This window comes from Rhagoletis pomonella, unplaced genomic scaffold (assembly GCF_013731165.1).
Source record: "Rhagoletis pomonella isolate Grant_MI unplaced genomic scaffold, Rhpom_1.0 Rhpom_scaffold_00001, whole genome shotgun sequence".
Classification (NCBI taxonomy): Eukaryota; Metazoa; Arthropoda; class Insecta; order Diptera; family Tephritidae; genus Rhagoletis; species Rhagoletis pomonella.
Window position 1 is genome coordinate 105,433,010 of NW_023458555.1, and position 16,984 is coordinate 105,449,993.

General features: G+C 41.0%; 1 protein-coding gene across 1 annotated transcript in view; it reads right to left on the bottom strand.

The window, feature by feature from the left end:
- Window positions 1-5,392: 5,392 nt before the first annotated feature.
- The window catches only part of LOC118735109, a 44,544-nt gene continuing 32,952 nt past the window's right edge, over window positions 5,393-16,984 (bottom strand). The window contains 4 exon segments of the mRNA XM_036464730.1: window positions 5,393-5,641; window positions 9,626-9,751; window positions 9,863-10,166; window positions 12,779-13,190. Of these exon segments, the coding sequence (XP_036320623.1) occupies window positions 5,393-5,641; window positions 9,626-9,751; window positions 9,863-10,166; window positions 12,779-13,190 (1,091 nt within the window).

The window sequence follows — 16,984 nt, forward strand, 5'->3', positions numbered from 1 at the left end:
AAACAATTTAAGATTCTCAAACTTTGTTATATATATAAAAAATTTTGGAAAAGTGGAAAATTTTTTTGCAATTTTTCAAAAATGTTAATATCTGAAAGGGCAGCAAGGGTTTTTGCTGCTGATGCGAAATACCGACGACGACCTTAAACAAAAAAGCTAAAAGGCTACGAGGAGCGCAAAGAAGAAGCGAGGCTGGCTGTGGTTTCCAATCGAAAGAATATATTTATTGAGGACTTCAATTCCTTCTTTTCGTACTTCCTTAATTTTATGAAAATGTTGCTTATTAACTAGACTTAACTAAGGGGATATTTGTACTAAAGTACAGTACGAATTAGATTCTGCCAGTGTTCGTACGTAAACTTAATATTGATTACGGCTAAGCTATTTTGGCCGAACATTCTGGGCCCGTTGATGGCTATGCATTAAGAAAATTCAAAAAATTCACAACTTAAGTTTTTACAACAAATGGATTATATAAGTTCGTATAGTTCAAGCAGTGAAGAATTTGCAAGAACAAAATTCAAAGATCAATAAATTCATATGCGATCAACAAAATGCATATATAAAGAAAATTATAACTACTTAACTATTCCATTGGTAGCGGTGCTAGTTTATGGATTGGGCGCTTAATGATACCATTGCGCGTTTGAACTTGGCAACACGGACTGTTCGGGGCGGGGTGAAATGGGGGCCGGGAATTCCTCTTGAATTCCGCGGCAAACGAGGGTCGAGGAGGTGCCGAATCCCTAAGGTCCTTCGAGGTTGAACTAAACCGCGAAAAATTCGCTCAAAATGAAATTAAACACTTCACACTTTTCACAATTATATGTATATATATATGATATAACGGCCACTTTATTATATATATATGTGTATATAAAAAAAATGCTGTAATAAAAATTTATAAAAATAGATTGATGATGAGAGGACCTTACTTGTTGATTGCTCCGAGTTCTCTTCCAAAGTGGCAGTGTTGGGTGATCGCAGAAGGCGAAACCCAACATCCGAGGCGAGTAACAGGACTCGAGAAAAAGGAACTCGAGTAATGAGTAACTGTTCCCGCTCAGATGACAGCGACATCTACAAGTAAATTCTCTAATCAATAAATATACTTAAGGTGAAGGGGCTAGCGTAAACATGCCGCCCGCCTTGCAGTGTCGCTGCAATAAACTTAACTAAATTATTTACAATTAATATTTTCTATTTCATTTTCATTAACAATTCATAAATTCATTGACAATTCATTTTTGATTTTCAGGCCAATTGCTTCTAGTAGTCCACTAATATATAGTGCCTCCCGAGATCATCCACCCGAACATTGTGTTCTGTGCCGTTGGTCGAGTGGGGATGGCTGGCATGAGTCCCGGACGCAGGATCATTGCGTATATTTCGGCTCCTAGGACTAGTGATACGGCGCTAGATTTGTAGAAGCCCGGGTCGGCCAGCCGAAAATTGTCGAACTCGTTGGTGATCCTGGCGTCCAGCGGGCGAGCGCGGGTTACCCGAGAGAGGCCTGGTTGTACGTCGGCGTAGACATCCAGTCTCTTGTGCCATCCTCGAAGCGTGAGTCTGCATATGTCTGCATAGCCACCTGGCCAAACTCGAAGTTGACGGGCCAGTGTGAGGACAGAGAGCCCAGGAGCGCTGCGGGCCGTGCCCGTAATCCGCTCTCGGGCGTCTCTCACACCACGGCGGTGGGGTTGTTGCCAGGATCGCCGTGGGCGTCGGTGTGCCTCTCCGCGCTTTGACCTCGTTACTGGGGCTCGCTGTATAGCCGACCGGACATCCGACAGAGGAGGTCTGAATGCCGGCGGCGCGTTGGGGGCGGAAACTTCATCCGCTGCGGGTTGGAGGTCGTCCTCGTCGGCCAATGGCAGGAGGTTGTACGGTCGGGATGGCCGTCGGTGACGGATCTCTGGCTCGTCCAATCCCTGTAGCACGTCTTCCGCATCTCGGGGTACCTCTCCCAGGTGGAGAAGGCTATGGTGCCGGTCTCGGCAATGCTCGAATTTTCGGGGAGATGCGCAATTTGTTCGCAGTGTGATGCGGCGACAGGCAGTTGGCGCAGTGGTCGTGCACGAGGACAGCACGCAGTCTCTCGGCCGGTTCCATCCTGCGCATCTCGCGACAAAAAGCCAGGCGGTGGTTGCTGCGGCACACTGGGCAGCTGTATTGGCCCTTGTGGGTTTGGGTGTTGCTTTTGGTTGCACGTACCATTTTGCGTTATTGAGTTCTCTAAAGAGAGATACGATTATTATTTTGTTTTGTCAATATGGCAAAAGTACCAATTTTACAGTTGGTCGAGTTATGATTCCGCATGCCGTTCGTATTTCTACGACTCGTACTCGGCTGTCCTGACCTGAAAAGATCCTAACTACTCTGCCAAGTCGCCATTCATTTGGTTGGAGGTTATCCTGTTTGACGACGACTAGACCGTCAACTTCGAGGTTTCGCTGGGGGGAGTGCCATTTCACTCTCTTCTGCAACTCCTTCAGGTATTCTGCTTTCCACCTTCTGCAGAATGTTTGGTAAATCGCTTTGATCTTTTGCCACCGGTTGACAATAGACATCGGATTCTCCTTAATTTCGGGTTCAGCAATTGCCAGTAGCGCGGTGGCAATTAAGAAGTGTCCTGGGGTTAGAGGCTCCATTAATTCCGCGTCTTCAGAGATGGGGCTGATTGGTCGTGAATTAAGACAAGATTCGACTCTTGCCAGAAGCGTGGAGAGCTCCTCAATGGTAAAGCGCATGTTGTTTGCTACCTTCCGGAAATGCATCTTGAAGCTTTTTACCCCCGCTTTCCAGAGCCCTCCCAAACGAGGTGCTCCTGGAGGTATAAAATGCTGCGTAATGCCCTGATGAGCGTATGTCTGGGTTGTGCTGTTGGCCGCTGCAGAGACAAAGAGTTTTAGATCCTTTCGCAATGCCTTATTTGCCCCTACAAAGTTGGTTCCATTGTCCGAATGCACATTTTGCGGGCAGCCGCGTCTAGACACGAAACGCGCAAAAGCTACTAAAAATGTGGCGGTGGACAAATCGCTGGTGGCCTCCAAGTGTATTGCTTTTGTCGCAAAACAGACAAAAACGCAGACATAGCCCTTGGTAATGCGACACGCTCGACCCGTGAAACTCCGTATTTCGAAAGGACCGGTGAAGTCGACTCCAGTGTTGGTGAAGGGTCTGGATACCTCAGTTCGTTCCGGTGGTAACGCTGCCATCAACTGCTCCCGCGCCTTCTTTCTGTAAATAACACAAACCTTACAGTTATGGATTGACTTTTTAATCATGTGAATTTTACGAGCAATCTTGAATACTGGCACGCCTCGGCTGCCAAGATCCGCTGGATTATCCGCAGAGTCCATATGATTCCACCCTGATACTCCAGCCAGGTCATCAATTTTTGCGACTCTATTAGCTACAAACGTTGTCCAGGTACATGCCGGTTTCCTAAGCCATGAGAGTACGATCGTGGAGTCGGTCCATTTGTATATTACTGGCTGCGTGACTTCAAACTGCGGAATAAAAGTATTAATTAGTTCGGCAAGTAATAATGCTCCGCAGAGCTCTAATCGGGGTAGAGACACCGTTTTTACTGGTGCTACTTTTGTTTTACCCACCAGCAAGTTTATGTGGGGCGCATTGTTTGATGTGCGATCGCGTACCCTAATATATAGTGCGGCTGCATATGCCTTTTCAGAGGCATCGCAGAATCCATGGAACTCTACTTCGTCCCATGGCGTAAAATGGGTCCATCGGGAGATTTTTATCTTCTGAATATGCTCATAGTTATCCAGAAAGGTATCCCAACGTAGCAGTAAATTTTGGGGTAGACTGTCATCCCAGTCTATTTTGGTTAGCCAGATCTCCTGCATGAAGATCTTTGCTACCACTACAATTGGTCCGAGCCATCCAGCCGGGTCAAACAATTTTGCTACACAGGATAAAACCTCTCGTTTGGTATACTCCTTCTTCCGGGGGATCGGCTGTACGGTGAAGTGAAACATGTCATGTACCGCGTTCCAACGGATTCCCAACATTTTTGTCTCACTCATGTCGTCAAGCTCCAAGAAATTCTCCTTGTATATATGTGCCTTGGGTAGTCCTGTCAAAATCTTCTTACAATTCCAAGTCCACTTTCTTAGGGGGAAGATGGCGGTGTTAAGAGCTTCAATTACCTCATCTCGCATTTGTATTGCAGTTTTGCAATCGTGGGCTCCAGCCAGGACGTCATCGACATACATATACTGCTTCAAAATCTTTGCTGCCAGTGGACATCTCGTTTTCACATCATCTGCGAGCTGTGCCAAATATGGAGCACAGTTTACTCCAAACGTCATGGTCTTAAGTTCGTGCGCGACTTTTCGCACATTTGCCGATACCGTGGGAGGGAGGGGGAGGGGTTCGCTGTTGCGAAGAGTTGACCTTCTGTGGAGCTGAAGTTCGATGTAGTAGTGAATGGTGCCTCTGATGAGAGCTCCAACAATTAAACGGACTCTTGCAATCCTTCGCGATGTGTGAATGCGCTAGGCAGTTCATACACAAGTTGTGTTTTCTGACTAAGTTGGGGCGATCCTCAACTTTCATTGCCAGAAATTTGCCTTTAGTGCATGAGATTGTTCGGGGCATAATCTGCATGCGGGCTGCGAAAACTGACCGTGGTGTGCCGACACCTTCTTTCGTACGTCGTTGCGGGTTGGCGATTAGGTACAGGCTTTACTGCTCGTGCACTTCGGATATCGGACACTGTTTCTAACGTCTGGAACCGACTTGTGAGAAAGCTGTCTAATTCCTTCCACTTTGGAATTTCCGCCTTTTTCACAATGCCTTGTTCCCACAACGCCAGCGTGGTATCCGGTAATCGACTCGATACTAAGAACACAAAAATCGCATCCCAGTTCTCAATACCAATCCCGTACATTTCTAAAACGGATATACAATTATTTACTGCCCGTTGTAAATTTTTAATTTCCGTACCGCGTTCGAACGTTACCGATGGTAGGTTAAAAAGCGTTTTTAATTGGCTATTTACCATTATCCTCTTATTTGCATAGCGGTCGGATAAATTTTGCCAAGCAGTCGCGAAACCGTCGTTAGGTAAAGGCGATTTTTTCACGATATCTTTCGCCTCACCACGGGTCTTTTGATTCAAGTGGTACAATTTCTCTACCGGGGTCAAACGCGAATTGTTAATGTAAATTGAGGTAAAGAAATCGCGGAAAGATGGCCAAGACATGTAATCACCGTAAAAAATTTCTGTGTCACATGGAGGTAAGTGGATACTCGAGCGGGCTGGGGGTTCAATCTCGCGTATTACCGGATTGACTGTCGAACTACTTTGCTGCGTGAATGTCAGGTTATGAGCCGTCTCTCCCATCAATGCACCGCACGTCAATTATGCTGAGTAGCAATCCTGGTATCTGCACTTCGCCAGTCGAAGTGCAGCCTGACCTGTTTCGTCGTCCGGCACCTTTTTCGAGTAGTCATCGAACGCATCCTTCACCTTTACCCAGAGCGCCTTCAGTTCCTCCTTTTGGATCTCCAGCGAAAATATGGAATGGCTGCTACACGGCATGTTGTTGAAGCCCGCTTCGAATTCCAACAATGCATCACACGCCCGCGAAAAATCATTAACATTGACCATCTTTGGAAAATTAATTTAATTAAAACGAAAAATTTAAAAACAAACGTCAATTGTACCACTGAACCTCGGGGTAAATTACTATTTTCGCGTATTATCGACAGCAACGTCAAAAAATTGATAAAACAACGTTTTATCAATTAATTTAGTTAAAGCGAGAAAAATTTAAACAAACGTAAATTGTACCACTGAACCTCGGGGGAATTACTATTTTCGCGAATTATCGACAACGACGTCAAAAAATTGATAAAACAACGTACAATCAATTAATTTAATTAAAGCGAGAAATTTAAACGAACTTAAATTGTACCACTGAACCTCGGGGGAATTTACAATTTATACGAATTATAAACAACGACGACAAAAAAGATAGCGCAATAAAAAGTCGTGGAAAAAGTGTATAGAAAAATTACTTTCTTTAATATATTTAACCTTCAGTTAATATATATACAAACTATATTCAATTTTAATTTTATTTATTATGTTAAACAAAACCCTTATTATGGCTCGCGAAATTCCACGGGTTATTTGTACTAAGCTTATATCAAAAGAGTTTTCTCTCAGTGTAACGCACAACCTGAGGGATTCTTATGTGAAAAAAATCGATGTTATGTGGTCCGTTTACGGGCCTTCTGCCTCAACCACTTTTGCTTAATATTTTAAAAATTCACGTCAAACACTTTACAGGTGGCGCGGTATAAAACGTACAACTGACAACGTAGTAAAACTCAGAGAAAATCTATAAAAAAAATCTTTATTTAATTTATGCAATAACAAAGAAACTACAAAATTCAATAATTGAGGTTGGCGAAACTTCGAAGACTTAATTTGATTTTTCTCAAAAACACCTTTTTTTAACGGACGCTGAGTCCCGCAATCCGTGGCACAATTTCACTTTCTTCTTTCTTTTTCTCTTTTTTTATTTTGTTATTTTTAAATATATATACACCACGGTGTGTGGATACGGTATTTCAAGGGAATTTCCGCTATTCCTCCACCACTTTACCGCTCGAATACGCGAAAAGGAACGGATTATCCTACACCGATACCGTTTAAATTTCGGAAATATATACACGTATTAAAAAAAAATATATATATATATGGAAGGGGTGAATATGGTACTCACGCACGGCCTTATGCAATTTCCTCACCCCTTCGCGAATATACTTGCCAAATTGAAAGGCTTACTTTATCTTGCAGCTTACTCTGTTGGCCACTAATGGGGCTGTTCTCCCGCGGTGGACCACTTGTTGAGGGCCTTGTTGTTGCGAACTTGCTATCGCGGTGGACCACTTGGTGGGGGCCTTGCTGGTGCGAACTTGCTATAGCGGCGGACCACTTGGTGGGGGCCTTGCTGGTGCGAACTTGCTATTGCGGTGGACCACTTGGGGGCCTTGCTGTTGCGAACTTGCTATCGCGGTGGACCACTTGGTGGGGGCCTTGCTGGTGCGAACTTGCTATCGCGGTGGACCACTTGGGGGCCTTGCTGTTGCGAACTTGCTATCGCGGTGGACCACTTGGTGGGGGCCTTGCTGCTGCGAACTTGCTATCGCGGTGGACCACTTGGTGGGGGCCTTGCTGCTGCGAACTTGATATCGCGGTGGACCACTTGGTGGGGGACTTGTTGTATTTGTAGTTGCAGTTGCTGCTGCTGGAGCGCTGGAAAATTTTTGGTTGCAGTTGCTGCTGCTGGAGCGCTCGCAAATTTATGGTTGGAGTTGCTGCTGCTTTGGCTTTTGCAACTGCCTCAACACTTGTTAGCTGCTTCGTTTCTACAAATAAATCCAATTAATATTACAAATCTACTTACTATTTCAGATACTTAGTATGCAGCCGCTCGTTTACAATTTGTTTTGCCGGTGGTACTCCAGTCGATGGGGCCACTTGATGCCCTTTGCTCCACTCCAGCTCCGAATGGTTGGAAAACCACTCCAACGCAATTGATTTCCACTTACCGGGGTTTTGTAAGGTTTTTCTTACACGAAAACCAAAAAAAATCGCGTGTTGTCAACGTGAGTTGCAAATTAGTTCTTTTTTTTTGGTTATTTTTATTTTTATTTTTCTTTGGGTGCGTTCGGAAACGTCAAATTGGTCGTCTTCACCAAAGAATGTAAGAAAAAACAAAAGACGGTGGCGGGTTTCACCAATGAATGCAATATCAAAAACTTTAAGATGTGTTTAATTGCACACGATTCACCGTGGACAAGAAAATAAAAAACGTGTTAACGGGGGTCGCGATAAAAATTCTCCTTTATGAAGGCAACTTGGCAGTTTATCAAAAAATGTTTATATTTGAAAATTGTTGGAATTCTTCACTTTTATTTTATTTTTAAACAAATGTGGATCAACCACGAAAAACTTCAAGCCTATCCGGCTCGAAGGACGATCTTCGGGGCGGGGTGAAATGGGGGCCGGAAATGGGGGCTTGAATTCCGCGGCAAAAGAGGGTCGAGGAGGTGCCGAATCCCTAAAGTCCTTCGAGGTTGAATTAAACCGCAAAAAATTCGCTCAAAATGAAATTAAACACTTCACACTTTTCACAATTATATGCAAATATATATGAGTGCCTAACGGCCACTTTATTATATATATATGTGTATATAAAAAATGCTGTAATAAAAATTTATAAAAGTAGATTGATGATGAGAGGACCTTACTTGTTGATTGCTCCGAGTTCTCTTCAAAACTGGCAGAGTGTTGGGTGATCGCAGAAGGCGAAACCCAACATCCGAGGCGAGTAACAGGACTCGAGAAAAATGAACTCGAGTAACGAGTAACTGTTCCCGCTTAGATCACAGCGACATCTACAAGTGAAATTCTCTAATCAATAAATATACTTAAGGTGAAGGGGGCTAGCGTAAACACGGACCATGCAATCGCTTCCAGCAATGACATCTGTAACTTTGCCCATAAGCCATCTCTGAGGGGGCATATTGTCTTCGTGGATTAAGACCACGGTACCAACCTGTAAGTTGCATTCTTGACCCAATTGGCCCTGGCCTGAAGCTCGAGCAGGTAATCTCTGCGTTATGCAGATCAAAATTGCCCTTTCAGGTACGCGATACGCTGCCATCTCTTGGAATATGTTAGCTCTTCTGCATCTATGGTAGGCTCGGGAACAGTTTTGAGTGAAGATCTGATTAGTAGATGTGCGGGTGTTAGCGCCTCTCCATCGCTGGGATCTGCGGACATTGGTGCGATTGCCCTTGAATTTAGAACGGCCTCGACCTCGACTAAGACGGTTGAGAGTTCTTCGTAGGTCAGATTGGCGTTTGTGACGGTACGATAAAAAAGGTTTTTTGTTGATTTTACGGCCGCCTCCCAAAGGCCGCCGAAATGAGGGGCGCGAGGCGGAATGAACTCGAACGTTACTCCTATCTCTACCACGAAATCCATTATTTGTCGCCTGTTGACTTCGTTGAAAAATACGTCTCTCAGTTCCTTCAGCTTGGCGTCCGCTCCGACGAAGTTTGTCGCGTTGTCGCAGACGACCTTTTGCGGCAACCCTCTCCTTCCGATAAATCTTTTGAAACAAGAAAGAAATGATTTAGTAGTTAAATCAGAAACGGCTTCAATATGAACAGCCTTAGACGAAAACCAAGCAAATACCGCTACATATGTTTTCTAAGGCTGTTGACCACGAATTTTATATGAAGTATAGATTGGACCGCAAAAGTCAACACCGGCTACTAAGAACGGTCATACTTACAACAAACGATCCCTCGGTAAATTTCCCATGATTTGCGTTAACAGTCTAGGTTTGTATCTGAAACAGAACGTGCAACTGTGTACTACTTTTCTCGCGATTTCTCTGGCATTTACTGACCAAATTTTTAGTCGCATTAGGGCAATAAGTGCTCTTGGACCTGCATGGCAATTCGTTAGATGCAAGTGGGTAGCGTATAGTTGTACAAATTGATACTTCGGCATCAGTTATGGATGTTTAGTGTCGTGTTACAGCGAGGAGTTTTGGAGTCGGCCACCTACTCGCAACAAGGTGAACTTTCGATTTTTTTCTTGGCGATATTCTATGAACGGGTTAAGTTTTTGTATCTGCTTGTTCACCAAAGACGAATTCTTTGGGCATTTAATTTCATCTCCAAATTCTTCATGCTGTGTCAGTTCGACAATTTTTAAAAATGACATATGAAGTTCTTTGGCGGTACTTTGAGGCTATTTTGTAATTGGGATGAGAAGTCTATAAACGTAGGCGAGTACTCTTACGATTTTCAGATACGTGGAGCAGTTTTCTACCAGACCGTGAATTATATTGGACTGCTTAGATGCGGAAAGTACTATGGCTTTGTCTTTTCGAGTCTCAAGACTTTCTACGTCCACCGTTGGTTCGAAATGCAGGTTCTTTGGCCAATTCTCTTCATCCTGTATTAGGAACTTCGGACCATTAAACCATATCGATTGCCGCGGTTCGTCCACATTGCAACTTCTGGAGACTATGCCAGCCGGGTTATGAGCGGTTGGAACATGTTTCCAAATTGCATCTCCTGTCCATTCATGGATATCCGCAATCCTATTTCCCACGAAAATCGACAAGGTTGATTGATGTTTTTTCAGCCAGTACAGTACAATTTCCGAGTCCGTCCAGAACACGGTTTTGTCTATATTTGTTGCTTACATCGGGGATATATTTCTCCATAGTTTCGCCAACAAGTGAGCGGCACACACCTTAAGCCTCGGAAGGGGTTTGGACTTTTGACTTGGCTGTAAAGAGCAACGATTTATTTTTACAACTACTTCGAATATAAATGCAACAACCATAAGCTCGCATGGATACATCTGAGAATGTATGCACTTGTATTTTTGGAGACGACGACATATTTATAAAGCGAGGTATGCGAATTTCTGGTATTGGGAAGTTTTCCTTGAAATTTTCCCAACTTGTTGCCAACGACATTGGAATTGACTCGTCCCACTCTAATTTATGAAATCACAGTTCTTGGAGGATCATTTTTGCTCTCGTTATTATTGGGCATAACAGTCCTAAAGGGTCAAATAGCCTTGATGAGACTGATAATATATTACGCTTCGTTGCGTGCAAATTTTCGAAGTCAAAACTTGAGCAGAAACGGAGTTCATCACTTTTTGGATGCCAAATTATTCCCAGAGTCTTGGTAGTTTCGGTATAATTTAATGATATGGTTTTTTCTGCACCGCTATTATTTTTGAGCAAATCGTGATTTGAATACCATTTTGCCAACTTGAAACCAGCTGAGTCAAATGAAACTGTCTGTCTTTCTCATGCACCTCCACTTGCATATACATTTTTGTAATGTCAGCTGTAATAGCGAATTTACTCTGGTTGGATAGTGGGGCCGACCATCAACGTCTCATTAAGAAAAATGTGCGTGGACGTCTTGGAAGAAGCGTCAAATACAACTCTTAATTTTGTTGTCAAGCTATCTAATTTTACGACGACTTGGTGGGGTATAAAGTAGTGTGGATCAAATGGAACTAAGTTACCATTTTGAGACATGTGGCCTAGTGACAGATATTCTACCACAAAGTCATTATACATTTTTCGGACGTCAGGTGTATTCGAAAGTCTACGTTCAAGTGCTAAATATCGACGTTTAGCTATTTCATAGGATGCACCAAGTTCTGATGGGTTCCTCTTAAATGGGAGGCGAACCTCGAAACGACCACTTGGGAGAAGTTTGGTATTTGCTAGAAAATGATTTTCGCAGTCGCTAAATTCTTTACAAACTTTCTTTGGTATACCTGGGCTTTCCTCGATTTCCCAAAATTTCCTTACGGTTTCATCCAAAGAAACTAGTGACGCTTCGTTACTTTTATTTACTAAATTACATGCTCCAATTTCAATGCCAGTATTCTGCTTGTAGCGACCTGACACTATCCAACCAAGTAATGTCTTCTGCAGAGTAGGTAAAGATTCGTTTAATCTTATTTGACCCACAGTTAATAATTCAAAAATTATGTCATCCCCAAAAAGCAGATCGACTCTTTGTCGCTTATTAAAATGCGGATCTGCAAGCTCAATATTCTCTGGTACTTGCCAAGTACTAAATTGAAAATTGACTTCAGGTTGGTATGTCGAAATCGATTTAATGACCCAGAAATCTGTTTGAAACTGATAGCTATTGATTCTCGATTTAACCGTGGTATTTACTTTGTGCCTCAAACTGGTGTTAATCTCTCCAATGCCAGATAAGTTTAGGTTTTTAAATTCTCGTTTTAGTTTCAAATTGCTTGCGCATTCTTTACTCATAAAATTTAATTGAGAACCTGAGTCTAGAAGAGCCCTTACTAAATGCTCTTTTCCGCTGCGGTCTTTAATTTGGACTAAGGCCGTGGCCAAAACTACAACATCGTTAACACTCGATACGTGATGCGAGGAGCGATGGGTCCCGTAGTGTGCGGGAGCCGAATTAGCAGCGGCTGAGGAGCTCGAGGGCTGCATTGGCAAATTGCTATTGCTCGCAGCCGCATTACCTTGTTATATCTCATATTTATGTAACAGAGTGTGATGAGGGCGTTGGCAAACTCTGCAATGCGATTTGGAACAGTTTCTTACCGATTGACCCTTCTTCAAACAGTTAATGCAACTTTCTTCTTTCTTTATGAACTCAAAACGCTTACTTATTGGCAAGGCAGCAAAAGGACTGAATGTATAAATTGAGTGACCGTTATTATGGCAATATCCGCATTGATCTTCACTATTAGTTTACGCAACTGTAATTGAGGCCTTATTGGAGCTTTTATTAAAATAAGATCGACTATTTTTTCTTTGATCGCCTGTACTAGCTCTACTTGAGTGGTCTTCGTTCACTTCTAGTGACTGGCAACGACGAATTAAATGCTTGGAGCACTCGTTCCATGTTGGAAGTGTGGAGTAGTCTAGCTGCTCATTCCATCTTGATTTGGTAGCTGGGTCGACTTTAGAAATTACGAAATGAATTATCAAGGCATTGGCTATATCCTTCTCTGATTCTATCGACAACAACGAGTCATAAATTGCAGAGACTGTATCCATTGCTAAGAGCTGGAGCGTTTGGCTTATTCATCTTTTCAATATCAAAAAACTGCTCTATATTATCAAAACCGTTCTGCTAACCGTTCTAACACCCTTTCATAGTTATCTTCTGTAACTTGAAACGCCTTAACCGTCCTAAGTGCATCACCTGACAAACAACTAAGCAAATGTTGAATTTCTCAATCGGCGCCATCTGTGGTTCATTGTGCACCAAGTTATTGAAGGAGCTAATAAAACTCTTGTAGTCGGCATATTTTCCGCTAAACGTTGGCAATTTTAGATTCGGTAAACGGGATGCTTGTGGCATGGTAATGCCGAAGGTCGTTTCTAGCGCTGAGCTCTCACGTCGCTTATATTGACCTAAAAGCTGCAAAAGCTTTGACTTCGCACTAATACACAACTTCTCAATATCACCTCTCCTATCATCACAAGGGTCCTCTTTCTCAATTTCCGTCTGATATGCCATCATTTGCTTTATATGCGAGCTCAAAATTTCTAACCGGCACTCTAAATCAATTACGTTCCATGATGTAGCAGCATTTTCTAACAAGTTTTTAATTCTTGTTATATTTCCGCGAGCTGTTGATCGTTACTGTTTTAGCGTAAGGAGCTTTGCCACAGCTGCAGACTCATCGCTTGAGAAAATAGTTTCTGTACTTTTAAATATTAGTTACCGCGGTATATGCTAGTATTTCGCGACCACAACTTTAGACAAATTCAACCAACTTTTTTGTGCAAGCCTAATAATGAGGCAATGTATTCAATTTTAATTTAAAGCGGTATAGGGAAACTTAAAATATATCCGACCGATAGATACATACACTTGCATTCACTTTCGCAAAGTCGTATTTAAGTAGACGCTTTTATGTATACATGTATAAGAAATAGTATTCAAGTTATTTTTCGCGAACACTTGTTACACGGCAATACAGCAACGATCAATATTTCCACAATAAATTTGATAAAGGTATTTTTAAATATCACACTCTTTTTTTCAGTGTAGGTGTGCAGTTTTAAAATCACTGCAATGGTAGCTTAGAACTTATATACGTATAGGTATATGTACAAACGTAAGTTGGCGAGGGTAAATAGCTGCACAAAAAAAATCAAATAAATATGTGTGGATATGAGCATGTACAAATTTTCTATTGCTTTTGCACCGAAGATAGAACGCAGCGAAAAATTACAAAGCCAAGCGCAATAAATATTACACGACTATAAGCATTTACCAGCAATGGTAAATATCAACGGGAAGCGCAGTAGTAATAACTATGTATGTACTTCTATATGTATAAACGTAGCGTATGTATGAAAGTGCAGTACAGTAGCACTAAATATGTAGCTGGCTATGTACGTATGTATATTAGCAGCGCAGCAAAGAAATTATCCGCGACCAAAATTCTGCCAGCTAATATGCAAATACCGTGTACATAAGCATAGGTACATAAATTGTATTGTAACTACTGCAGTCGAAGAATAGGAAAATACGACAAATTGTAGTTGCGTTCCCCAACTTTTCTGGGTTAAAACCTGTAAAACTGTCAAAAGGCAAAAGCAGCCAGAGAACCGAGTACGGGAACGCTTTCTGGTAAATTCCTGTAAATTCTTGCGAGTTAGGGAACGCAACTTGTGTTTGCTGCTAAAATCCAAACGACCGAAATTTAAATTCGTATGGTTGTACATACATATGTTTATATATTTACTTGTGTACCGTACAATTATGTATATTAATTTGATGCGCTGAAAAACTGTGCGCTGGTGATTTGTCGACGGCAATTCAAATAATTATTTAGTGCCAATTATTCAAAACGGAATCTATTTATTTATTGGAAAACGGTGATTTATATATACATACATATATATACATATTTATATGCAATGTACATATATATGTATTTTCACAACGGCTTTTTTCAAATTGTACATATATATATGTATGTATATTTTCACCAAGCGGCTTTTTAACAAAGGTTTCTAGCCGATTACCGGAATATTTACGGTTCTCTGAATGCCACTTAAAAACACCTTTTATAAATTTTATTTTTATTATTTTTTTGCGCTTTCAAACTTTTGTTTTTCCTTTACTTTCATTGTAATTTTATATTTCACAGCACAACAACTCAAATTAGTATGTACGTTACCTCTACCATCTTTGTTACCGAAACTCCTCGTTTACCCATCCTTTAGTGTATCTATGTTTGCTATAACTCCGCTGTCCGTCCGTTCTCCCAATGCGAATACCGGATCTTCCTGCTGCCAGATGAGCCTTCTAATCCAACGTTAAAATGTATGTCCCACGTAGGCAGCGCAACGGCTTAGCGCGCAGACATCAAAAATTTATCCAATTCAAATAAATAACCACAGCCAGCCGCAACGAAAAATGCCAAAAAAAAACGAATTGACTTTATAAGCCCCACGTTAGGCGCCAAATGAATGGGCAGCAAGGGTTTTTGCTGCTGATGCGAAATACCGACGACGACTTTAAACAAAAAAGCTAAAAGGCTACGAGGAGCGCAAAGAAGAAGCGAGGCTGGCTGTGGTTTCCAATCGAAAGAATATATTTGTTGAGGACTTCAATTCCTTCTTTTCGTACTTCCTTAATTCTATGACAATGTTGCTTATTAACTAGACTTAACTAAGGGGATATTTGTACTAAAGTACTTAAACTTAATATTGATTACGGCTTAGCTATTTTGGCCGAACAATATCTTTTAGAATTCTAAGAATTTTATATTTTTTACACACGACTACATGAACATAAGAATTTTTCGACAATTTGTGATGTTTCACATTTTTACATTTTAGGCATATATGTAATACTCCTATATTGGCAGTAAGAGCTAGTACCGTCCGAAAACACTACAGTACAGATATATCAATAAACACGTACGAAAGAAAAGGAAAACACATACGTTTATAAATAAACATGTACACAACACATATACAAAACGGCACTCAAGTACACAATACATTGACAAAAACAGTACTAGACTGTCTCGCTTTGATTTCGAAATGCTTACACATTGAGATGTTAGCTTACTACCAATATAGAAGTATTACATATATGATTTTAGGATAGATTTTAAAATAAATAAAATTCTCAAAATTTTGGAAAATGTAAAAATTTCTAAAATCTTAATAATTTTGTACATTTCAAAATATTCTCTTTTTACCAAAATTTCTAGAATCTCCCGGATTTCGATAGTTTTTGAAATTTTCGAAATTATCCTAAAAATAAGAAATCTCAAGAAATTTAATAATATTATAAAATTAAAAATTTTGGAATTTTCGTTGTTTTCTGAACCTGTGAAAATATTCAAACTTGCTGCGACTTTCAACTGTGTCAAATAATACAAATTCGAAAATATAACAAAAATACTAAAAATTGAAAATTAAATACATAATTTCAAAATTGTGAAAATTCAGTTAATTCGAAAAACTGATGGGCCTACTTAAATAACACAATACTTCGAGCTTAGCACAGAGCAAGGTACATTGAACAGGTAGTATCAGTAGAGCAGCTGATTTGATTTATTTTCAAATTATTTGGTCTCGAAAATGTCAAATATTTTTAATTTTTTCTCACGAAAATTATAACTTGTTAAAATCCATTTGCTTGTGAAACCTTTTTCCATACAAAACAAGCGGTTGGATAGCAGCTTTTGGAACGTTCGCCCAACTCGGCAGCACGACCGCTGATTACTGGGCCTTGCAAAGGATGGATCAATGCTTCGAGAAGCAAACAAATTTACTAGGAAAGAAAGTTGCATCAATTTTTATTTTTTCCAATTTCAATTTTTTATTTTTTATAATTTTTTGTATTTCACATGGCACGCTTTGATTTAGAAGAAAAAATTCAGAACAGTTGTTGACACTTTCGATACCAGAAGCAACAACAAAATACAGGCAAATGTTGTTTTTGCTCTACTGATACTACCTGTTTAATGTGCCTTGGCACAGAGCTATAATTTCAAATTCAAGTGAAATTTGACACACTTTTTCCATGAATTAAAATTTTCAAAAGCATCCATTTAATAGGTTTGTTTCCCAAGCTTCTCGAAGTCACTTCGAGTTACATATACGCGCTCCGCAAGTAATTTTTCGAGTTTCTTTGATATACGCTCACAGTTTGAACTTTGCTCAAGTTTTTCTACAAGTGGAACAAACCTGTTATATATTTTTGTAATGACATTTCACGATATTCAGTTGAATATTATGAAAATACATGTTACACAGTCTTGGGGGGCAGGGGGTGATTAGGGGGTTAATTTCCCCAATTTCCCCTACCTGGGTCCGCCACTGACCTATGTATGTAGCCGCTTGCGCTGATGTCCGGT